This window comes from Drosophila melanogaster, chromosome 3L, assembly GCF_000001215.4.
Source record: "Drosophila melanogaster chromosome 3L".
Classification (NCBI taxonomy): domain Eukaryota; kingdom Metazoa; phylum Arthropoda; class Insecta; order Diptera; family Drosophilidae; genus Drosophila; species Drosophila melanogaster.
In genome coordinates this window covers 1,914,731-1,939,166 of record NT_037436.4, presented here as the reverse complement: position 1 = coordinate 1,939,166, position 24,436 = coordinate 1,914,731, and the positions used below count along the sequence as shown (strand labels likewise).

At 45.0% G+C, this 24,436-nt stretch overlaps 3 protein-coding genes, 1 long non-coding RNA gene and 1 other non-coding gene across 7 annotated transcripts; 3 read left to right on the top strand and 2 right to left on the bottom strand.

The window, feature by feature from the left end:
- The first annotated feature begins 63 nt into the window (after positions 1-63).
- On the top strand, positions 64-5,534 carry CG5687 (uncharacterized protein). Of its 2 annotated transcripts, none has more exons than NM_001299981.1 (7): positions 64-726; positions 2,786-3,555; positions 3,618-3,779; positions 3,838-3,953; positions 4,008-4,367; positions 4,434-4,895; positions 4,953-5,534. In NM_001299981.1, the coding sequence occupies exons 2-7, from the start codon at positions 2,887-2,889 to the stop codon at positions 5,233-5,235; spliced, it is 2,052 nt and encodes a 683-aa protein (NP_001286910.1). In that variant the 5' UTR covers positions 64-726; positions 2,786-2,886; the 3' UTR covers positions 5,236-5,534. The 2 variants fall into 2 exon arrangements, with proteins under 2 accessions (NP_001286910.1, NP_647678.3); NM_139421.4 differs by having other exon boundaries at positions 427-726.
- Positions 64-5,534, top strand: CG46523 (uncharacterized protein). Of its 2 annotated transcripts, none has more exons than NM_001414135.1 (7): positions 64-726; positions 2,786-3,555; positions 3,618-3,779; positions 3,838-3,953; positions 4,008-4,367; positions 4,434-4,895; positions 4,953-5,534. In NM_001414135.1, exon 1 carries the CDS (start codon positions 574-576, stop codon positions 667-669), a length of 96 nt encoding a protein of 31 aa, NP_001401029.1. In that variant the 5' UTR covers positions 64-573; the 3' UTR covers positions 670-726; positions 2,786-3,555; positions 3,618-3,779; positions 3,838-3,953; positions 4,008-4,367; positions 4,434-4,895; positions 4,953-5,534. The 2 variants fall into 2 exon arrangements, with proteins under 2 accessions (NP_001401029.1, NP_001401028.1); NM_001414134.1 differs by having other exon boundaries at positions 427-726.
- Positions 5,535-5,564: 30 nt separating this feature from the next.
- On the bottom strand, positions 5,565-17,860 carry Dbx. The gene is made up of 5 exons (NM_139420.4): positions 17,236-17,860; positions 14,190-14,894; positions 13,808-13,912; positions 13,645-13,748; positions 5,565-6,513 (listed from the first exon to the last, which is right to left on the bottom strand). The coding sequence occupies exons 1-5, from the start codon at positions 17,750-17,752 to the stop codon at positions 5,719-5,721; spliced, it is 2,226 nt and encodes a 741-aa protein (NP_647677.2). The 5' UTR covers positions 17,753-17,860; the 3' UTR covers positions 5,565-5,718.
- lncRNA:CR45826 (long non-coding RNA:CR45826) lies at positions 11,015-11,544 on the top strand. The gene has a single exon (NR_133157.1). It is a non-coding gene; the product is annotated as a long non-coding RNA:CR45826 (long non-coding RNA).
- On the bottom strand, positions 13,455-13,526 carry tRNA:Cys-GCA-2-1 (transfer RNA:Cysteine-GCA 2-1). Its single transcript has one exon. It is a non-coding gene; the product is annotated as a tRNA-Cys (tRNA).
- Positions 17,861-24,436: the final 6,576 nt, after the last annotated feature.

Sequence of the window (24,436 nt, the reverse complement as noted above, 5' to 3'; positions counted from 1 at the left end):
TAATATTACATTAATAAACATTTAATATTTAATATCTGTTTCATTTATAGTATGAACCATAATGTCTTTGGTTTTATTTTTTAAAATAGGCTTAGTGCCCAGAGTCTGTTGAAAATAAGTTGCCTATATCTTAGCACTCCACACGACCATTGGCTGGCGATCGAGTTTCCCTCTCCGTGGAGATCGGCGATATCATATCCGGCGACGCTTCGCCTGCTCTTAGATCGATTTTCTCTCTTCTTCGCTTTTCAGACCCCAAAGAGATCTCGATGTGGTGGGGTTCCCGAAGCTGAAGCTGGGAGCCCGAGATCTGAGATCCGAGGCCTGAGATCCGAGATCTGTGATTTGCCTGCGCCGCCTTGGGTGTTGTATAAAATAGCGTAACGGCCGCTTGCAAAACTCATTCATTTAAAAATTGTCAATACGTTCGAACAGCGATCGACGACGAGCTGGGAAAAAAGGGAAACAACTAGTGCTCGAAGTGAAAAAAAAACTACGGCAAGGACTCGGCTCGAGGAACCAAATCCAAACAGTGATCAGTTTCATTTTGTGACTAACTAAGAAAACACGTTAATGAAATACAGAAACAATCGTGGCACAATATTGCAAATCCAGTTCAGAACATTTCTAAGATACAGTGCAGCAAACCTAATTCCATTTGAGAGCTAAACGAAGACGACAACCGAAGGATATCGAATTTGACGAATTGAAAAATTACTAACCAAGGTGAGAAGTTGTTCAGTTTTTCAGTGAAAGCGGCAATGCATGCCAGTGAGTTATTTCGAAATTTATCATACCGATTGTCACTGATAATTGGTAGTTGCAAAATATCTCAGAACATCAGAATAGTAAAAAGCATTAGCCCAAAGGAAATTTATTCCAATTACTCATGACTAACTAAAACTAGAGTAAAAAGTTGCGAGGGCAAAAACAATTTGTAAAATGCATTTGTCGAACAAGCTAATAAAGCTGAAAGTATTTATACCCATTCCGAAGGCATTTTAATATTTTGTCGCTTGTGTTACTTCACTCTGTTTTTTAGCTGGCTAATCTCGCCAGTTTTGAACTAGGTAATGTTTGCAGCTGTCGTGGCCGTGGAAAATCTCCTTGCTTGCGATTGGTATCTTCTGCCAACTTGTCAAGCGGACTATTTTGTTTAAATTAATTATAATAGAATAGAAGCGAGTTCGCCCAGACGAGATAAAAAAAAAGCCGAGGAAAGCAAAACAAAACACGCATATTAATTGGGCTCGAAGACGATGATGATGCCATTTAATGGAAGCGAAGGGCCTTTGGAATGGGCTGGGCGAAAGTCCACCAATTAAGCCAGACGCCTGTCCTCAACCAGAGCCCACAATTCATTTGACCCGTGTGTTCCTCCACCAAGGAAAACGGGTTTCACCCCAAACACAAATAGCCAACAAACAAATGAGCAATAAATATGATTTCGTAGTTTAGATTACTCAAATCAGAAGTTTGTAAACTTGAATAAAATATTCTACGATGAGCTAGAAACTAGAAGGAGCCTAGACCATTCCTTACTGGTATTTTCTCTCTGTGCATCTGGACATCTCTCTTGTGGTCGGGCCTTTTGCTCTTAGTTTCCGGCCTTGCCTTCGGAGACTTGGAAGCTGCTCTTCGAAGATTCGCCGAGCGATGGCGAATTTCTGGCCCAAACCGGCGCAATCCGGCTCAGTCCAATGGCCACCGATCTAAACCAGTTGAATTCGCTTAAATCTCGATTGGCGCGCTCGCACTCCCCATTTTCGCTCAAACATTGTAGCCCAATCTATTCGCCATTCAGGCCATATGGTGCATACATGTCCATGTCGCACAGGAGCAGCTTTTCTCAAATGGTTTGATTGGCCGGAAAAGTGGGCGGGGGCAGTAGAGGCGCCAGGAGGAGTGAGGAGGCGCCATGGCTTCTGGTCTCATCAAGAATAATTGTCGAGTGTTGGGGATCAATTGAATGGGGGAAGTGATTGCCATCGTTGATCAGTTGCAGAATGTGTGTTTTATGATTTAACAATTAAGAGGAGACGGAGGAGGCATGTGTAATAAATTTAAGTTACTCAAAAGATAAGGCTTGTGTAATGAATTCAAATACTTGACAATTAAAACGACAAGTAATTGCATAAATCAGCAAGGAAATTGAAATATATTAAAAAAGTTTGTTACACATCGAGTAGCATTATGCAATGAAATACATCCTAGAATTGGCGTGAAATAAAATCAAATATCTTAACAAATTCCTTACCACTTGCAAGCCGTGCGATTTCTTTTGGCCAGAAATAACCAGTTTGAATAAATCAACGACCAGTTTGAGGCAGCTTTCTGCTGGGCCTTCTTGCTCATCGCCCGTCCACTTGTAACCCCAAAAGAGCCATAACTCTGGATCTGGGAATCCGAAATCCACAATCCGAAAAAGAAATATCACCCAAAAAAAAAAAAAAAGAAGAGCGTTGCCTTGACTGCCGCCCCATGAAGAAAACATATTAATCATAAAGCAATTACGCTCAAATGGAATTGTTTGTATAAGGAAATAATGTATTTGTACTTGAACATGAGACGCTGGCCAATGGTCGATGGCCTCCCCTCCTCCGGATCCAGAGCCGCAGATCCAGATCGTTTGGTTAATTAATTAATGGGCCCCAAGATGACACCAAGTGTGACACCCACGGTGCGATGGTGCTTTGTAATGCCGCCTCGTTGCAATTCCTCTTTGCGAACCTTGATCTTGCCAGTGATCCAAGTCTAAATCGCTTCCGATCCGATCTCGTTTCAGTTTGCGCACACGTCGCCGGGTGGAAAGTCGGCTGGAGAAAGTGATCTCCCGGAAATCGCCATCCTTCGATCCCCATCCTTAGTCCTTGCTCGTGATCCAGGATGTTCGCCACCCAGGACACCATTCTGAAGTTGCTGACCCTGTGCGCCCTGGCACATTCTATAACCGCATTGGCCCTGCAGGAACGGTCTCCGACTCCAGGAGGATCTGCTCCCTTGGATTCCAGCCACAAGTACTTGATAGTGCGCGGTGAGTCGCCCAGTGAATCCCAGGAGCATGTGGAGTTCGATAATGCCGCCACCCTGCTCCTGAGAGCCTTCAAGAATCAACAGATTCCCGCATCCGCGGAGCTGGAGGAATGCAGTGCGCCCAGTCACAAGGCCACCTTCTCGGGCTACGACTACGTGATTCTGCTGGGCATGCTGGTCATCTCGCTGGGCATCGGCATCTTCTATGGCTTCTTCCAGAAGGGCGGCAGCTCGTCCAACGAGTTCCTGCTGGGCTCCGAGATGAGCATCTTCCCGGTGACACTCAGTCTCACGACCAGCTTCATCACGGCCATCGAACTGCTGGGAAATCCATCCGAGATGTACTTCCAGGGCACCCAGTTTGTGCTCATCGTAATACCCATGGTGATTGTCATTCCGGTTGCTGTGAAGATCTTCTATCCCATTTACTTTAAAATGGAGCTCACCAGCTGCTATGAGTATCTGGGCATTCGGTTTGGCAAGGAGATCAGGATTCTGGGTGCAGTGCTCTATGTCATTCAGGTGGGTTCTGGGATTTAACTCGAAAATGAATGAGATTTATATATAGACTCCTTCTCCTTCAGATGTGCTTCTACACGGCTGTGGCAGTCCTGGCACCGGCAATTGCTCTGTCTAAGGCCACGGGACTGGACACCAAAATCGCCGTGGTCCTGATCTATGTGGTCTGCGTTTTCTACTCCTCACAGGGAGGCATGAAGGCTGTAGTCATTGCCGACTCCTTCCAGGTGAGTAACGAGATGGTGGAACTCATCAATACGAGAAGATATATCTAAATCCTTTTAGGCTGCTGTCCTGGCTGTATCCTTGGTACTGATCGTGGGCTTGGGCTGCTTCTACAGTGGCAATCCCATCCAGGTCTTTCAGACTGCTTCCGATCACAATCGCTTGGAGTTCTTCAAGTGAGTTAAGCCAAATGAATCCAAGGACCTTAACAATTCTGGTTAATTCTGCAGCATGGATCCCGATCCCACAACACGTCACACCGTCTGGTCGGTGGTCATTGGTGGCTTTTTCTACTGGACCTCGCTGTTCTGCACCAACCAGGCGTCCGTTCAGAAATGCATGTCCTTGAAGTCCTTGAGGCTAGCCAAGATTGCTCTGGGCTTTGCCATTATCGGCTTAATTGTGGTCTTCCTGCTGAACTTCTACACGGGTCTGATGGTCTTCACCCACTATGCGGACTGCGATCCCTTGACTGCTGGACGCATTTCAGCCACGGATCAGTTGTTGCCCTACTACGTGATTAATACCTACGAGCATATTAGCTCCGTGGCGGGAATCTTTGTGGCTGGCATCTTTGCTGCCAGTTTGGGGTGAGCTCTTAAACTCCAGAACAGCTTATGGAAGTCTTATTCAAAGTTTTTCCTTCTCAAAAACAGCACCGTGGCCTCTGCCTTGAACTCCCTGTCCGCTGTGACCTGCGAAGATCTGCTGGTCAATGGCATGAACATCAAAATCTCTCCGGAGAAGGGAGCCACCTATGCCAAGTGGATGTCCCTGGGCTTTGGCATTGCCTCCTTCGGCTTGGTCTTCATCGTGGAGCACCTGGGAGGAGTTCTGCAGGCCACGCTTACCCTCAATGGACTGATTGGTGGTGTCACCCTCGGTCTCTTCGTGCTGGGAATCGCCTGCAAACAGGCCAATACCAAGGGCGCCTTCTACGGAGGACTCTTGTCCCTGGCCCTGGTCATATTTGTGGGCGTGGTTGCCCAAATTGTGAGCGTGGAGCAGCCCGCATTGCCCACATCCATCGACAAATGCGACTGCCATGTGAACATGACGAACATCATTGGCAGCTTGCTAACAGAACCTTTGGAAGTCATTGAGGAGGGGGGATTCACGTAAGATAACATCTTAGGTACTAGATATATATATTTTACTTAACCCAGAAATTACAGATCTTGGCCCATTTTCCGGCTGAGCTACATGTGGTACAGCATGATCGGCTGCCTACTCACCGTTTTCCTGGGCTGGTTCATTTCGCTGATCATTGACTTTATCCAGCGACGCAATGTGCTGAAGATCACCGGCAAGGACATCGACAATCCCGCCGTGTCGGAGGAGATCTTCAAGAGCGACTCCCAGGTGCAGTACACCACCACGACGGTGATTGGCGATCCGCGAGAGCTCACAAGTGACGAGGGCCATGTGAACCATGCCATTCGCATTGACGACGAATAGAACTCGAAGCCAAAACTCGAACTCTGGCGGGGATCGACGCTCCCCACCGGCCAATTCCTTGTGTAACCTCCATGTAACCTCCATGTACAAAGACCAGTCGCAATCTGTTAACTGTCCTAGTTTAGTCGAAAGAGTGATTTCTAGTTCTTAAGTCCCAGCCGAGGTTGTTGGCTCAGTATTCTGTACACACACTTACTAATGTTACTACGAAATGATTTTATGTTTAGTTCGTTTTAAGACACCTAATAAAACCTATATATACATATATATTCCTAATCAGCGTTGATTGCTGAAATGTCAAGTGATCTTTGCATTAGTATTGGCATTATGATTTTCAAAGGAGTTTATTTCGTTTTGGAATTTAAATTCGAAAAAATATCATACACATATTAAATACAATAAGTTGAATGCATCAATAAATTTACAATTAAAACATATATGTACACGGACCGTTGCAGCTCCATCTTCGCCTCCAGTCGCAAATCACGTCACGCTGATCTCCTCGTCACTGTCCGAGTTGGAGTCGTCGTAGTCATCGTAGTAGAGTTTCATGAACTCGGAGCCACCTTGGTGCTGCTGCTGCGCATGCTGCTGCTGTGCGTGCTGCTGCTGTTGCTGTTGCTGCTGCTGCTGGTGATGATGATGCAGTTGCGCAGCCGCGGCTGCGGCGGCCAGCTCTACCTCCCGCATGGCACTGAAGTGTGGGGAGTGATGCAGCTGCTGCTGCAGTTGCTCGAACCGGCGCTGCTTGGCCTCTTGGATACTGTTCTCCAGCTTGAATTTCAGATCGGCGGCCACCAGCTGCTTCTGCATCTCGGCATTGATCTTGGCCTGAAACTCGGAGGCAGTTACACCGGGCGGCGAGGCGGCGGCGGATGACACCGTTGTGCCCGGCAGCGGAGTGGGCGTGGCCGACGCCGATTGATCGCCCATTTTGAGGCTAGTGAGGAGCGGAGGCGGCGAGCTAATCTGGAGGCCATAGCCCACGGAGGGGGAGCTCCGGCTGCTGACGGATTGCGGTGACTTGGGCGTGACAGCTGCCGTTGGCGGTTCATCCTTGGCCACCGCTCCCGGCGGTGGGGGCGTGGCACTCCCATTGGGCGAGAGCAGGGATGGCGAGAGTGGCGTCAGCGGACGATCGCATTTGGCATCGCTCAAATCAGGATTTGGGTTATTCTTGTTGGGCAGCGTTTGGTCGCGGGAACCGCCGCTGGCGAGGAGCTCCCGCTCCTTGGAGTTCCGCCACTTCATGCGCCGGTTTTGAAACCAAATTTTCACCTGCAAATGAAGGGCATAAATGGGTTTGAGAAAAACACGCTGGAGTTGCATTGAAATGGGTAAATTGCGACTGTCCGGTGGATGGAAAGCTGTCTGGAGCAGCAGAGCTGGGATGACTATAGATCTGGAACTTTTCATGGCCGTCGAGTCGTATGAGTGGTGTGGGTATCGAATTCCGCTTTTGGGAAAACAAACTTCTGTCGGCTATCCGACGAAAACTTTTCTGTGGCAAATTGAATCTCGCAGAGAACCCATAGATATCTGTCCGTCACCACCCCATTGGGGCGGGTCGTGTGTGGGGGCGTGGCCATGGACCGGCCAGAAGTTTGAACTGCACTGCCATCGCCAGACGACGGGCATATCCATAATAAATGCAAATAAGAGACATTTACCCAAAGCGGCTACAAATTGATTAGAGGCCGCACAGTGGTGCAAAATCAGTTGGTTTCAGTCAACAATCCGTTCTTCTCTTAAATATATTTAAACTATCTTGATGAGAAATAAATAATTTTATGCATACTTTTATATCACATCATATACATCACCCTTTTGAAATCCCAATACTTGAAGTGCCCTAACATAATCTACATTTGATATTTATTTATTTATGTATACTCCATCCACAGTGCAGGCTGCAAAGTTGGTCCAGCAAAAATGCTGTAAGTCCTGGTAACTCACTTCCTGCTATCCTTCGGTGGAGGGCTTAGCTTCCTGCATTTGACAGGCTAGCTGGGACACTTGAAGCAGATTGCAGGACTCGCCGGGCAGAGTCCTTGGCCCACCGCTCCTCCATGAGCTGTATTTGAGTTATTGTGCAGTCCGGCCCCCCCCCCCCCCACTCCGTCACCCGCCTCCTTGTGAGTCTGCGACACAGCAGGACATTCGCACTTTGTAGCCAGGCACAACAATTTGCAACAATTTATGGGAGACCCACTCCACGGCGGTAATTAGATTGTGACTTGATGTGAATTTTAAAGCAAATTGATGCGTAAAATGGGTGGGAGCCCCCTCAATTAGACTAAAGCTCTGGCATTTATAAATAAATAAGTAAACAACGGCCATGAAAAGCCGCTGACATGTTGAACAACCGATTAACCGCAGAGATTCCTTGGAAACACCCAACTCCCAGTGGCACGTGCCTGATTTTGGGCGCTCTGTTGGCTTCTCGGTTTGCTGTTTCGCTTACTTCCGGTCATCGAGTTTTTCAACGTCTGTGCGGTGGAAAGCCAGATTTTCCCATTTTCCACCACCCCGGCAGCAATTGAAATAATAAGCTCAGGCGGCGATAAGATTAATGATTATGGCTCCGGCCGAAAGTCAGTAGTTTAATGAGGGAGGAATAGAACTTTGGGACCACCCTGGACCACCGTCATCATCTTGTCATCGTCTGTTTCTGATGGAAATTAATTATAAAGCGTGCAGTTTAGTGTGCCAAGGAGAGGCGTCTGGACATTTCCGCTCCTTGTTCAGTTGTTGTTCCTCGATGAGCTGGTAGCGCTCCAGGTTTGCATTGCAGAAAATCCCTGATAAAGAATCCGTTTCGGATATTATAGAATTATCAACTGCACTCGATAGACCCCCAAATGAGCCGCGTTTAGTTTTGCGATGTTAGTCCGGCTTGTTAACAAATATTGGCCATGTAACGAGTTCCCCTCCCCCCCCCCTTACCACATCCACTAACTTTAAGCCCGCAATTACTGTCTAACACAAAAATATTCGCTTCATTTTTCGCCGCTCATATAATAATTAAATTTATGCAAATATCTGTGCCAGGCGACAAATACTAAAATTCAATTGTTGTGAATAGCAATTAGCGGATTCGCATAGATTCGCTGGTTTGTTGTATGTAGTATATTGTATTAAATTGTTTTGGAATAAGATAGGATATTATTGTCATGTCATCATTTTAATAGCTGGTTGATTTAGCGTGTTAGCAGTATAAATTTAAAACAATTTTGTGAATCAGAAGTTGAATGGAATGTTGCAAATTAGAATGCAGTTAAAATTATATATGTTGTATTATTTGTGTTCTCAAAATCCTGGAGACTCCGGATTCATACTCCCTGGAGTAACTTCTGGACTTCATCCCAAATAAAGTTCTTAAGCACCCATCTCATTTCGAAGTCCTGCTAAACGTTTTGCCACTTTGTTAAGACCCGACCTCTCAATACAATTCTCTCCCCAAGGAAGTTGGGCCCATTCCATTGACAGTAAGCCAAAACGATAAGTAACATATTTTTCTGACACGCTGCCAGCATAACGCGCATGGAATTCGTTTGAAGTTTTTATAAACCACCCAAAGGAGTCGGGCGGTAAGAGGGCTACAAATTGCTCCCTTCCGCCGAACTTTCCTACCTCCCCTCGCTACACTTCTTTTTTTTTTTTTGTGCCGAAAATTGACTTTGGGCAATGAGCACAAGCTGTTGTTTTTGTGGGGGAGTCTCGAGTCCCGTATCCCGAATCCCGAATCCTGACTTCGGCAACATATGTTAACTAATGAGGCTGGATGACGGGGATGGTCCATATACATATATATATATATAGAATATATATTCCAGCCAGGAGCAGGCTGTCAACCCATTTGGCCACCGAGGATGTCATTCGATATGCTGCGTAATAGCGTATTAAATAGTCTGCTACTATTTGCGAAAGTCATTCCGGCGGCAGTTGGCAGTGCGTTTTGGGTTACTGACCACGGTCCATTTCCATTGCCCATTTCCTCCCCTTTTTGTGGTTATTGTTTCAGGAGGAGCTGGCCAAGTGCTTGCCAAATACTTTGGCCTGTGGACCACGACCGTTTATTTAGCAATTTGTCAACAATTTATTTTGTAACCAAAGCTGCGAATGATGGTTTTTAATGTTCGACGAGGGTTGCAAATTGGCGAATTGAAATGAAATGCGAGTTATGAGCGCTTAAGTGTTCTTTAATTCGAAAAGTCGAAGCAGCAAAAATGGATATGCTATTATTTTTTCCAATGCTAATCAAATTAAAGTTTGTTCAACTTTTTATCTCAAATCTCATCTAATTCTTTTGATCATAAACCACTAAACTAAATTCAAGGATTACAAGGACCATAAAACCGAGGCAAACAGCGTAAAAGACCAACGCATATCGGTTGTTAAATACCCTCGATTCGAATTCGGGGATTATTTATTGTGCAATTTGATTTAAAGCCGCTGGCTTCTGTCGCCACCGCGAAAGAAATCGAAATTGCAAGCCAAATAGAGGCAGACAAGCGAATGCTGTGGGAATTCCCCCCGTGAATCCGGGCAAAGTACACAAAAGACAATCCAGACGAAATGGAAAATAAAAATATTTATAACGTGAAAATGCCAGGGGAGTGAAAGAGAGATATTGGAGGGGGGAAATGGGTGGAAATTCCACAGTTGATTGCCGGGCGTTGGCGGGAATTTCCTTTATTCGAGCTGCGCGCTTCCTTTTTTTTCGCTCCCCCATTTTTCGACAAATCAAAAACAGACGAATTTGTTTTGGACACGACACTTAAAAAGTTGCTCTGTGCGAAAGAGAGGGCAGCAGGCCAGACACGTGTGTGCGGGGGTTGAAGTCTCCACACACACACACACACACACACATATGAATATATATACTCCAAGTCCCGAGTCTTTGAGTCCTTATTGATTTAAAAATGCAAATCGCATTTGGCCTCAAGATGTTTTCATTTCCGCCGCGTGATTTTGGCAGCCGCCTGCGGCCAACTTTCAGCTTTCCCCTTTCCCATTTTCCCTTTTCCCATTTCCCAGCGCCTTTCTGTCTTCGAGTGCCATTAATGGCAATTAAATTTATAGCCAGCGGATTATGAGGCTGGTAACTGTCACTTGCAGTTCGCCTTCGAAGGGGGCGTGACTGATTGAAGAAGTGTGCGCCATGGGATTATATTGAGTTCATGAATCCTCAGTTATATTGTTCAATGCAGATACATGTATGTATGTATCTGCTGAATGCGAAGGGTTGAGATAATATGCATATGCGGTTTTCAAAGCTTTCATATTTCTCTTTTTAGACATTAAATATAGCCAGCATGACTGAGTAATAACTATTCAAATGCAAATAACTATCTATTTTCGACGGCACTGCTCACGAAAAGTAGATAGTTCCCAGATATTTGGCACCAGACCTGCCAGCTAATAATGCATTCTACACACAGATCAATCCATTAGTTGATAACACTCGGAACGTGACCTGCATTCAAAAAAGTGAAACCAAAAACCGCCCATAAATCGCGTTGGTCGCAATAAACGCTTCGGTTTTCGGGCGCCAGCGATTTTTCGAGTGCGTTTGTAAAAATCGCAATAAACGTTGCAATGAACAACACTCGAAATGATGAATCACCTGGGCATCCTCATCAATGCAGCGTTTGCCAAACCGCAGGGCACGCGACACTGGACAATGGCGTCGAGTCGAAGTCCTGAGCCCAGTCCAACCGGACCACCAATTGCAGGGCAGTGCAATGTGTGCTGATATTTATGGCGCGCACTGTGCAGCAAAGTGAACAACAAGCGGCCGCAAAAAGTGCAGCAAAAGCAAGGATGGAGGCCCTTAAATCATGTTGCATACAACTAGGCGCAGTGCAATGCACCCACACTCAAGCAGCCGGCCACAAGGACTCACCCACACATCCACACACCCACCCACACGCTCTCAACCTGTGTCACTCGAGTGTGAATATCCGCACTCGTTCATCACCCATTCCACATGGGAAAATGGAACCCCAGATCCGGACCCAAACCACTCGTTAGAAAGCCATCGTTAATGGAGCTCCCATCGCCGCCGGCTGGCCAACACTTTGTGTGTGTCCTTTGTCCTGTGTCCCCGTCACAATTCCACACACAGGATACAGATTCCAGGATCCAGAATCCAGAGTCCTGTGTCCAGCTGCCCGGGCCTCGGCCACCGCAAGCTGGACACCCGCTGCGATTTGATTGCGAATTTTTCTGACATTTTTGCACATTTTTGCCGTAGCCACCGAGTTTTCTTTCAGCTTTTTTCATCGCTGGGATTTTTCCTGCCTTTTGTTTTACCATTTTGCTTGCTCTCCATTTTCACACTTTTGACAAACTGCAGTTTCAAGTGTTCAAGCCGAAGATTTATAGCTGAAGTCTAGGCAATGATCATCAAATAATAGTTGAAACTTTCACGAGAATAAGTTTGAACCGAAAATATAAGTCTAAGTTTAACATAGCCAAGTATATTAGCAAAAACAGCTGAGACTGAAAACTTATAATAGACTGCACATAAAAGTGGTTCATTACAAGGAAATTTACAATGCAGGCGGGTTGCCTGATCCACATGAAGTAAACTAAGTAAACTTCATAAATTTAAAGCAACCCATTTAGCTAAAATCAATCATTTAACAATCACCATTATTCAACGCCGTAGCTGGTGGAGAAGATTTCGCAATTTCCATCTCACAGTTACATTTTCACAAATGAAATACTGGATGATCTTTTTCCAGACGCGGACATTATACGATCATTAGGGCGTAAGTGATCGATGAGGCAAATGTTTCTCCGAAAGGGGCGTGACCTGGCCGATGATGAGTTGATGAATTCCTGAGCTGCCAGCAACTGGACACGCTTATTGTGCAATTATGAAATTTTTATGAATCATTTGCCAGCGAAATGCTGCAAAAAGAGCTGCACTAATTTGGCGTGACATTGTCAGTCATCAGCAGCCTCCTCCTCATCATCATCATCATCATCAGCAGCAGCAGCAGCATTTCAGGGGATGACTTCTGGCCGTGATTGAGTTGTGATCGATTACATTGTGACACGACCGAATTGGCCACGCAAATTGTTGGCAGCGCTGTGAAAGCGAAAAGGGCACCTTTGGGCTTACAAAAATTAATTTAATTATTGCATGCCGCCGGGCTGGGAAAAAAAGTGCGCAGCGCAATCAATGAAAACTGGCCGACGTCTCAGGCGACATGAATTTCTTACAGCTCGTTATAATTTCATTATACTGCCACCTCGACCTCGGCTATATATCGGCTGTATATTATAGTATATATATATATATATATATATATATATATACATAAGAAGGCGACTGCGCATTTCAAGGAGCACTGACCCCCTCTCATTTTCCGCTCTTCCGCTTTTCTGCCATTTTCCCGTGCGCAGCCATTGCCGCCGAACTTCCAGGGCGGAGTTTTCCCCACTCTGTTCGCTTTTTGTTCGAAGTGAAGCGAAGTGGTTTTGGCCACTTTATACTATGCGAACTGCCTTTGTTGTCTGCTTATTAAAGCTGATTCGAAAAGTTGGCAACACGAAATTTTCGTAAGCGGTTAAATATAATTTATAATGGCATAATTCTGCGCTCATTACGCTCATTGATTTTTGTTTTGCTTATGAATGAATGGCTTACAAGAAATTTACTGAGTTTAGTGGGTAAAGTTTTTGCCTGGCCAAATGGGTTTTGAAATGCTAATTCAGTGTTGTTGGGCGGGAAAGTTTAGGGAAATTAGAGCACATGTGTGGAGCAAAAACGTCGGCAAACTAGACGCAATAAATTAATTTGGTCAACAAGCTAGTAATTATATAACTTCAGAACAAAGAGCTTATAAAATGCAGCGAAAGGATTTACTTCTATGTTCTTTCATGGAAATTGGGTACATATATTGTGCGATTTTGAGAATCTATACAAAATGAATAAGTAATTTAAAACCTTGCACTCTTTTAGGCACTTTCATCGGTGCAATAATGTTAAACTATACCTTTGAGTGAAATGGGGAAACATCGTTTTGCAAATATCTTAAAAGAATGATGCAATAATCATACGAATGGAGGAATAACAAATGCTGGAAATGAATTTAAGCAAATACTGAGACTTGTATAAACAAAAGATAATTTAAAATAATTACTTTATAGCCTTATTATTGTAGCTTATATCAACAAAATAAATGAAAACCAAAAATGTGAGTAGGGGGCACCCGGATTTGAACCAGGGACCTGTCGATCTGCAGTCGAACGCTCTACCCCTGAGCTATGCCCCCAGTTGTATAATCCCCAATCACTTGGGTTATATAAACGAAATTCGGCGTGATTAACCACATGATTCATTGCTCCATAGCTGTGTAATATCAGCCATTATGAACATATAACTCGTCTCACCTGAGAATCCTTCAATCCCAGTCTCTCGGCCAGTTTCTTGCGGTCCGGCTTGCTGATGTACTTCTGCTGCTGGAACCGCTTCTCCAGCCCCTTCCTCTGGGAATCTGCAATGAGGGCGACCATTAGATGAACCCCTTCGGGAATGGATGCCCCAACTACGCACCTGAGAAGACGGCACGCCGCATCATTCCACGGCGAGGCTTGCCACGCGTCGAATGGGCCCAGGGGAATCCCTGGCCAGGAGGCAGGGGGAACACTTGGGCGCCAACTGCAATTGTTGCCGATGGAGGGAGGGGAAGAGGAAAGAGGAAATGCATTAGACCAAAACACTTGTTAATGGGCACAGCGGGTGGCTGTGGACTCTGGTTGGGGATGTGACATTTGATATATTCGACCATTAGGGGCATTACACTTGGAAATTAACTCTTGAATTTGAGAAATTGAATCTATTAGATTATTCTAAGGATATATTTACTATATTTTTGAAGAAATCCATTTTATATGTATAAAATAATTTTAATAGCAATCCTTTTGGAATATCTTACCACTCATGTAGGGATTGCGACAGTGCGCCAGCAACGAGTGAAGGTGCGGGTGGTTGAGGGTGTGCGGCAGGAAGGGCGTGGGGCGGCTGGGCATGGGCTTGGCAATCACCGGCGGAGGAGGCGGTGGCGGCGGCGTCGGGTGTCCATGGCCATGGCCACCACCACCTCCTCCTCCTGTTCCTCCGGCGCCCAGCAACTGCTGCTGCTGTTGCTTGTCTTGCGTTAATCTTCGACTGGCGCTGCTATCCTCGTCGGGATTTGAATTCGCCAGCTCGTGCGGTCGAGCATCCTGGCCAGAATTGCCAGTGCCACTGCCATTGCCATTGGCAGTCGATGCGCCGTGATTGTTGTCGCTATCACTAATTGTGCTGCCAGGTGACGACGACGAGGATGCGGTTTGCGGTTGACAACTATTGCCGGGATGTTGCTGCTGTACATGCTGCTGCTGCTGGTGATGCTGATGCGGCGGCAGTTGATGCGTTAGAAATGCGGGATGCGGAAAGTGGGCGTGCCCCGCCCCCGGATGGTGATGATGATGGTGATGCGAATGCGGATGCGAGTGCTGATGTCCTGGCACTGCCAGCGGCTGGTGTTGCGGGTGGGAATGCGGCTGCTGCTGCTGATGGTGTTGCTGATATTGATGCGAGTGCTGCTGCATGAAGTTTTGCTGCAGATAAGGCCATATATGCTGCGGTTGCATGAACTCTGTGGAGAAGAAGTGGCGGCACCATTAGTGGCGAGTGAGTCACTAAAGCGCTGTCCAAAATGGAGGCACTTGGAAAAACTAGAGATTAGCATTTAATCAAACTTAATAAAGGAAATTATAGTAACTTGATGTATCCCTTCAACTTAACATTGGTTGTATGCTAATTAATTCTCAGTCTTCTGTGCTTAAAACCACTTTGAAGTGTCAGATTGTCAGCCTTGAAAACAATCTGCCAAAGTCGTTATCGTGCCCCGAGACTTGGCTCATTCTCAAGGAGTCGTTGAAGCGCGTTATGTGCTGTCTTGCGAATTTCCAGACAGGCGCCATGGCCCCCGAATGCCACCCCCCATCACCACACACACACACTCACACACACGCCGGCGCAGACAATGGGAAATGAAATCTGCTTTGAAGTGTCAGTGTGAAGTTGGCATAATTAAAGCAAACACAAGATCCCCGGGATAAAGGACTTTACGCACACACAGACATAGAGACAGACAGGCAGACAGACAGACACAGGAGCTCGCACCTTGAGAGCAAAGTTTGGCGCCTTTGAAGGATATGCTGCATCCCCATTTGTATGGGAAGGATATCGGGGGATGGAATCTCGCCCTTGGACCCCTGCGTGGCTGCATTTCATTTTCTAATTAAACACCCCAAAAAGGCAGCCGCCATGGCGGCTTCTCCCCATTTTGATTTGCCCCGCCCCCGCTCAGCCTGACAGGCTGGCAGTGGCTGCAGGATATCCAGGATATGATTTTAATTCGATTAGAGAACTGAAACAATTAACGAATTAACGCCTCTTTAGTTTCGACATTGTGTGCGCGTTCAATCCGATGCTTTTGACTCCTGTGGCCAACGGCATTTTGCTCTGCGGAGCACCGAAAATTTCCATTTCCATATGGCATCCTTGATTGTCCTTGTGTGTGTAGGAGTGTAGGAATGTGTGTGTGTGTGTGTGTGTGGCACATGTGTGCCTAATGAGCGCACAAATTAAGTTATAATTGTTCGCTTTTGTTTGTTTTGTTCGTCGGCGGTTTACCGACTTTTCTGTATCTGCATCTGTGCTCCCAAAATGTGGCAAGTTTTTCGACTTATTGGTTTATGGCCCTGCAAAAAAGTTCATTTGTGGCATACTCTTGGGCAAAAAGCCGTTCACATTTCGAGGGGAAAATGTGCTAAGTGGATTATTGATTGAAATGTGATGGCAATTAGTTGGAATATGCGGAGGAGATTAATGGACAGAATAAGTTAGAAAGTGTGTGTGTGTGTGGAGGGGATACCTAATGGCTGCGTTATTAAGACATTAAAAGTTACTTATGCTATTCTGGTTCTAATATAATACCTAATAATAGTCATATTTCGTACCATTTCTAAATTTTTTGCCACGCTTTGATCATAAAAAACAGTACGATTTAACCCCAAAATATCGCCAATAAAATCTCATAAAAAATAGTGATAAAATACGGGAAATCGAAAGGTCCTGCCCACTCATTAATATGGAAAGTAAGCCGCGATGCCATAATCACATGACAATTAAATCCCACAATCCCCAGAAATACAAGAGAACAATACAACTAAAAAACGGCCAAGGCAGAGCTGTTACATTGACTGATGGCCAATTGGTTACGCCTACCTTCTGTCCCCCGCCCCCAGGACCTTTTCCATGTCCTATCTGGCATAGGGATTCCCATTCTCATTCTCATCCCCCGTTGTAAGCAGCACGCGGCAGAGGATCCTTCGCACCATATCCCATGCAGATCCTTCGCACCATATCCCATGCAGATCCTGGCGGAAGTGCGGAAGTGCGGATGTGGATGGGACGAACTGGTTATGCGGCTTTGTGCTCAGGGGCTTGGCTCAATAATTTAAACATGATTAGGCCTGGCTGTGTTTTTACAGCCTGCAGGATCAGCGGTGAAACGCCCCGAGGACTTAGGCCAACACACAATAAAGTCGCGGCGTAAAAACTAAAGCAACTGCGAAGTACCAGTACTTTGCGTTCTACCCTCGCGAGGAGTCTGCGTAAACTTTTGGGCCAGATTTGTTATTCTTTTGGCTTTTCATATTGCAATTGTGTTCGGTATTTTGTTTTTATTCGGCATTAGCCACGACAAATTAATTGCCAAGCCTTTTTATAACATTCTTTGAAGCAGCCCGCGGCGTAAACCTAATTGGAGGAAACTATCTCATCGACTTCAGAATTGGAGGGGCCCAAGGTAATTACAAAATTTAATCTTAGGGGTTCCAGTGAAAACAACATTGAAAGAGAAGCAAAGATCATCAGCACCTCAAGGCATACTACTAAGCTAAAATTGCTAGTTGCCAACCATGTCTTACCATTTCTGACACGGACTCCTTCCCGGGTGTCGCCAAGGATCGCGCTGACACTGAACTTGAGAATGGGCTTGCTGTTGGTATCCTTGAGGATGGTGTTGCCGACGGTCGGCATGCTGGTCTCCTTGGGCTCCACCTTGGGCAATTTGATTGACACGGGCTCGTCCACGTCGGCCAGCTCCTCTTCCAGCTCCTCGTCCAGGTCCATGTGCGGCTCCTCGCCCTCGACACTGCCAATATCGGCGACTATTTCGTCCGCCGAGGAGGAACCATCGTCCTCGTCCATCTCCTCGATGCTTTCTACACTCTCGGCACGGATTTCGCGGCACTTATCACACTTGTAGCCGCGCAACTTGGAGCAGCCACAGGACTCGGTGGGCTGGTCAGCCGGATCCGCGGCATCCGTTCCCGTGGCCGACCGACGCGATAGGAGCATCTCGCTCAGGCTGGACTTCAGCTGGCTTTCCGTGTAGGTCTGCTGGGCGTGCAGGAGACTGTCCACGAGGAAGGCCGTAGACATAACGCGACGGAGCTGGCTGCTCTATATTTCCGTAGTCTCTAGTATCCGTACACGTACCGATTCAGTTCTCGTCTGTATCCGCCAGTTGTCGCGTTCGCGTCGAGTGCTCAATTCGAACTGAACTCGGTTGGCAGAATGTCCTGGCAGGCGCAGGACGCAGCATCCGGGTGCCCAGGAGTGCGATTACGGGGTTGCTCGTCGTTGGTTGGTCCGCTTCTCCTGCCCAGTAGAAGTGCCGTCTGTGCGGCACGTGATGCTTAGTCCTTATGTACATCCTGCTCTCTCTCTCTCTTCCTCTCTCTGTTTCGCTCTCCTTGCGAGAGCGTATGCGTGCGTAAGTGTGTGTGTGTGCGTGCGTGAGTGTCCTGTTTAGCCTTTGCCTGCTCGTTATTGTTGTTCGCTTTTTATTTGATTTTATTTGCGTGAAAACAATAAAAATTTAATTTTCTTGTTTTGTTGCCTTTGCCACTTGCTGCCTTGAACTGAATTTGGCTCGATCTTATTAAATTTGAGCTGCCATTCCACGGTGCCGCACAGTGGGGCGCATTGTTAGAATACATTTAATTTACATTTAATTATAATATAAAATATGTAATTTTATACTGGAAACAAAATATTTTATTTTGTTTTTATACTACAATTTCTATTATAATTCTCAACTGGTTTAAGCTAAGCATTACATAGGCAAAGAAAATATGTTTCACATGTTTGATTAACGTAAAGGATCCTTTCAACAAATAACTTTTCCCAATAATGTACAAAGTTTGATGATATAGAGTAATGGCATTTAGTTACATTATTTGAACTGGACTTCTACATCCATAGACTTTTGAATTTGTGCGAGCAATTTGTTGCAGACATGGGAAGCAAAAAAAATTCCGACAAGCGGCCAAGGAGTCAGTAGATTAACTTTTATTATGACCGCAAATTAGTTGTCCTCGTCGCCGTTGATGACGACAATCGAGTTTATCGACAATGATGACTTATTTACTCAGCGTCGAAAGCGTGGTAAATGCGAAAATGGCTGAGCAGCGGTTATGTAAGCTTAGGAGCTAGATAAACAGCAGAATGCGGCAAGGATGTGTGTGTCCTTTTGGCCTCTATTGTGTGCGAGCAGAAAGAGAGAGAGGGCGAGAGCACGGAGCAACCCCTGTGTGCCAGGCGCTGGGGTCCCAAGGAGTCCTGCCCGCCGAAGGGGCGTGGCCTCACTCGAATGCGATTCCCATCAGAATGCTGAAAGGAGCTGAAAGGAGGAGAAGTGCCCTCGACAATAGGAAGAAGTACAAGGATAACAAAGGCCCCAGCTCAGATTGTTTTGCGCTGCCATTTGTGGCTTTTTGCTTTCATATGGAGCACGCCTCAAAGGATTACCCCGTATCCGTGCAGCCAGGACGTCAGGATTTCCACTTCACCCACCGCTTCTGCTGGCAGCGAGTACATAAAACATGCTCATATAAGCGTATAAATATGTGATAATAATGATTAAAAGTTCTCATCATACCATCATCATTTATGCAAAGGATTCCGCCCGTGGTGTGTGTGTCTGTGTGCGCTCAAGAGTCCTTACATTTTTATTTGCCACCGACACTGAAGCTGAAGCTGAAGCTGAGTATTTTCCATTTTCTACTATTTCCCCGGCTCCGCTCTCTCTCTCTCTCTCTCTCTCCTAGCCGCTATCTCCATCTCTCTTTGTAGTCGCCATAATATGAGGACAATTATTTGATAAGTGGGCTGAATGTGCAGCTTCCTCCGGCTTTCGAGATTCTGGATTTGGATCCATCTGGCATTGTCACTGCTGCTTTTTGACAAATGAAAGGGGTCACCGAAACAGGCTTTTGTCGGAAGCCCCCCCCAATAATATATATGTATATATCCTTGCCCCCATTTTTCATTTTCCGCGCGGTGGAAGGTGTTGAAGACAAACTTTTAATTGTTTTTCGGAGTGTTGCCATGGTGTGAGTTTATTTCCGTTTTTATTTTTTTAATTTGTTTGCCGAATTGGAAATATGTAAATGATGTTGGTCGGTCTGAAGTGGGGATTATTGGGCTGCTAACGTTTGGCTTTTTGGCCGGGCATTGTGGGCTTATTGTTCGCACTCATAACGCAATATATGATGAATGTGGATTGATTGGATTTATTATGGAGGTACATTTGGGATTGAAATCAAAGAAATCAAAGAATAAGTTAAATATAGAAAAATATATAAAAAATATATTATTCCAGCTGTAAAGATCAAAGGCAGCGAATAGATAGATCCAACTTACTTTGGGAAATGATAACACACTTCACAAACAGACGAGGACACAAAATGATTGTATTGTACATACTTATTACTCATCTTTTCAACTGCTTCATCTAATCCTGAAGCATCTGACAACTGAACTCGCTTTCTTTTCGAACTCACTTCATCCAATCTGGCGAAATAGCCTTGCAGATAAATCCAGTTGGCCAAATTCAAAGACTTCCTTCTGTCAGCGCTGCCACATGCCACTCCAGTTCGAATAAACAACTTCATGGATATTTGGGGCGAGTATTTGGTATCGAATCGAATGCCGCTGACAGTCGCATCATTATATGGATATCATTATCGTGTATCGTCTGCAGCTGCGAAAAAAAGGTAAAATGTCACAAGATGCTGCAAGATGGTTGGGGCACAAATGGGTGGTTGAGTGGTTGGGTTGGCTGTCTGGTTGGGGGGAGGGGGCGTGGCCGGGCAATATAATAAAGCGCAAACATTTATACACGACACTCGATGCGAGAGACGATATAGAAAAAGCATTCCAGCCAAGTTAACTGTCGATATCAGCTGCTGCCACGACCATGTCCCCGCCACGCCCACGAAACCCAGTCCACTCGAATCACATTCACCCCGCCCACCATCCATGAAATGAATGCGAATTCTGTTTGCCATCGATTTTCAGAGGACAACGTTTATTATTTTTATTATACGCGCCGGCAACTAGAGAAACCGGAGCACAACTCTCGGGGTGGCTGCGAAATTATGGGCTTTTCATAACGTTAACAGTCGCATAAATACGCTCTTTGTGTCAGCCAAGTAGAAAAAATGCGATAAAAGATTATAAAGTGTGTGTTGTCGTTGGCTTTTGCTGCCCAGTGGGTTGCTCCTGCCTCCTGGCTTCTAGATTCTGGCTCCTGGCTCCTGGCTTCTGGGTTCGGAGTTCGTTCTCGTTCTCGTCCTGCCGGCGACATCTGTTTCCGACATCTTTTAATAAAATTTTCATCTTTATTACAAAACGATTGTTTTATGCGCCACGCCCCCCCCCCTTCGCAACTGCTACTCCCACTCGCGTTACCATTGCCTCGAAATGCCGAGAAAAGACCGAACTTCAACTTGAACTTGGACTGGACGACGTGTCCTGCTGGCGGAAGTCCTTCAGCGGAGTCGCGAACGGAAGTAATTAGAATGAAGCGATTTTTAGTTGCCAAGTTTTTGGCTTGGATTTTTATTTTCTTTATTTTTTATTCAGCGCAGGGCGAAAAGTTTTCATGGGACTCGACGAGCCGCCAAACAGTTTATGAAAATATTTTCCACTTCTCATTTTATTACTTTATTTCACTTAATTTGATTGCACACGCGGCGTTTTTTTTTTTTTTTTTGCCTGCTCTCGAGTGTATGGAAATAATTGCCAACTTTATTGGTTAATTTATGAAATTTACACATTTAATGGTTTGTGAGTTGGCCATGTGTGTATGTGGTTTGTTCGTAGTTGTGGTTTTGTGGTGGCTCGCATATTTATTTGTGTTTGGACCATGTGGTCGGAAAGTGCCGTTCAGTCGAGTGGTTGTTAAGTGGGCCTAGTTAGGTGTGTAAATATGTGAGAAAAGCTAATTTGAACCAGCTCCTTATACTGCCAATAGATTGCAAATAAAGCGGTTAATTATTAGTATAATATTTTTATAGGGTTACAAATCGCTTATATGATATTCAATTCTTTTGAACTCGTGATTCAAATGGTTACGTTTTATACCATACCAATATTTAATTTATCCCAGTTCATGACCTCGATGAAGATCTCTTTCCGCTTTTTAAATGGGGGAACAGAACGAATATTTTTACAATATTATTTTTTGCACTTTTTTACAGCTGAACATCGTTGATTTTTGATGTACGCATGAGGGCGCCGATTAAACCAACTGGAAAATTCGCATAGCCTCTGCTAGCCTCGACCATGCCCCCCGCTTTGCCCACGCCCAGAATTTTCCCCCAATTGCAGCGGCAAAAGGTAAATAAACAGTGCTTTTGCAAAAAATCAAAGAGTTGCATAATTTTCCAGGCGAAGAGAGGCGGCGTGAAGGCAATTAATATTTTTTATTGCATACAAATTGCGTAATTAGTCAAAACTAAATGACAGGACACAATGAAGGAACACAGGCCCAGAAAATAAGAAGGACAATCACAAGGAGCAAAGGAGCAAAAGGGTAGCAGACAACAAATGTGTTGTTGTGATTAATAAAATTACACGAAAGGAGACGCAGACTGGCACACAAAGGATACGCAAGGATACAACGAAATTTGACAGCTCGAAACAATAACAACAGAAGCAAACCCACAGGACTCGAGGAGGGTTGAAATCCAGATGCCTAGCAAAAAAGGCTCATCACTTGACGCTGCGGCCAAGGAGGAAAATGGGAAAAGGACGCGCTGCAACGTGTGAAAGCAGCCAAAGGACATTCGGCGGCTACTTGACTCGAGTCCCTCGAGGAGTCCAAGGAGCACTTTAATTAATTTTTATGTCTCGCTGAGTTATGTGACTCGCTGTGGGCAACGAAATCTGCGACTTCAGCCACTCGGAAGTAATTTGGGAATTTATGCGGCCTTGTAGTTGTCACATTAGATCGCAGCAAAGGCAGTAATTAGTCAAATAAATTTACACGAAATTTATTGAACTCAAGAAAGGAAGATTTTTTTTTAAGGTATGTGTTGATCATTGCTGTTATCTTTAACAACTCTTTATAAAGCCAGCACAGTTGGACTAGCTGATGGTAATTATCTAAGCTCTTTAGACTAAGTTCTGTTTTATTAACATTCCTTGTACCCTGAGCCCTAATCCTTAGAAATAAATCCTGTAATTGGAGTTGTGCCATAACTTTCATTTCGTTTCTAATCTGATGGATCACCCGGCGGAGGCAGTGTCACCCAATTGGCAAGTACCGAGTGCTCGATTCGCGTGATCTCACAACAAGTTGTCAGGACTAATTAGAGAGTTTGGCCAGCTGACGCCGGCGAGTGGCACCCTCTATATAAGTCCTGTTCCTCCGGAAATGGCATCAATGTAACGCCTAGTTAGGCAACAGATTGCGCTGAAATGTATGCAAAGGTTGGAAAATCAAACCACCACCACCACCAACGGAGGAAAGGACAAAGGGATGCCCGGTAATTTAGACACGCTGCTAAATTAGCGAAAGGGTGACCCCGTTTTATACTGCTATATTTATAGGGCACGGGGATTAGGTGCGGGGAAATGCAATTGGATAATGAAAATAAAATTAGTTTTGGTCACGTGCTTAGGAAAATATGAAATGATTATTTATGAAACATAGGCAGAACGCTTATGCGTATATGCTTCAGTGAATCAATGGCTTGATGGGGCCGTTTCTAACTGGAGAAGCCCAGAGAAATAATCACTAAAAACCGTAAGCCAATTCAATTAACTTGGCTGCCAGTGCAGTTGAAGCCGATGAGTGAAGGCCTGCTGCCGGATGCGCAGCATTTTTAATTATCCGAACGGAAAGCTGCTGTGCCTGCTCCCCCCTTCTCCTCATTCGGATACGGCGCCTGCTACTTTTTAGCAAATCCATTGGATGCATTTCTGATGGACATTTGGCTTCTGTTTCTGACCAGGCCAACAGCTAACAGCAAACGGCAAACGAGGTGCCTCGAAACAATTTCTGCATTTGCCAGGCTTTGGCATTTCGGTTTTTGCTCACTCGTCACAGTTTTTGATTGCACAATTTAATTTAATTCTTCGTATGACTTTTTTTTCCAGCTCCCTGTTTGCCTTGGCTCGAAATTATTATTTACATTTATGCAAAATAAATGCGGTCTGCGTATTTGTTTTTATTTGCCTTCAGTTGATTGACATTTGCAGCCTGTCGGGAGCATCGAAGGGTTGAAGTTGCCATAATTAAGGAAACATATTTTTTGTTTGTTTAGTTTTGCGGTAGGTTGGAAATTACCAAGAGTTGCATCATTTGCCTATTTTAATAGGAAATGTTGTTATGGTTATATTTTAAATGTTAATCAAAAAGTCGTTTTAGTAACTAGCTCTTTTTTATACATTTTTCATATTTAATTTTTTAATGGTGCTATATCTGTGTAATTGCTAAATTCCCCACGCACAATTCAAAATTTGTATCTGAATGTCTGGTGTGTGGTGTTCTACACGTACTGTCGTACGCATGCCAACAGGTCAACCGCACAGTTCAATTAAGACTTGTTAAATACGCTTCCAAAGTCAGGAGGGCAGTCTAGCGCCTTAAAGGGGCGCATGATATTGCATTTTCGGCATCCTACATTTTTTAAAAATAATTTAAAATTTAAGTATTTACTTTTAAGCACGAACAATAGAAAATTGCTTTTGAACTCTATCCCCTTAACTTTTTCATTATATTTGGAACCCTAAGACCGCTACTGACTTTTCAAGAAGAAATCTGAAATTGAG

Bases quoted from the DNA above. Each gene is read 5' to 3' on its own strand.
- Dbx (NM_139420.4), bottom strand. From the start codon at position 17,752: ATGTCTACGGCCTTCCTCGTGGACAGTCTCCTGCACGCCCAGCAGACC. The intron at 14,895-17,235 runs GTAAGACATGGT...TCTTCTCCACAG, and splicing joins AGGAGTCCGTGTCAGAAATG to AGTTCATGCAACCGCAGCAT. The intron at 13,913-14,189 runs GTAAGATATTCC...CAACAATTGCAG, and splicing joins TCGCAATCCCTACATGAGTG to TTGGCGCCCAAGTGTTCCCC.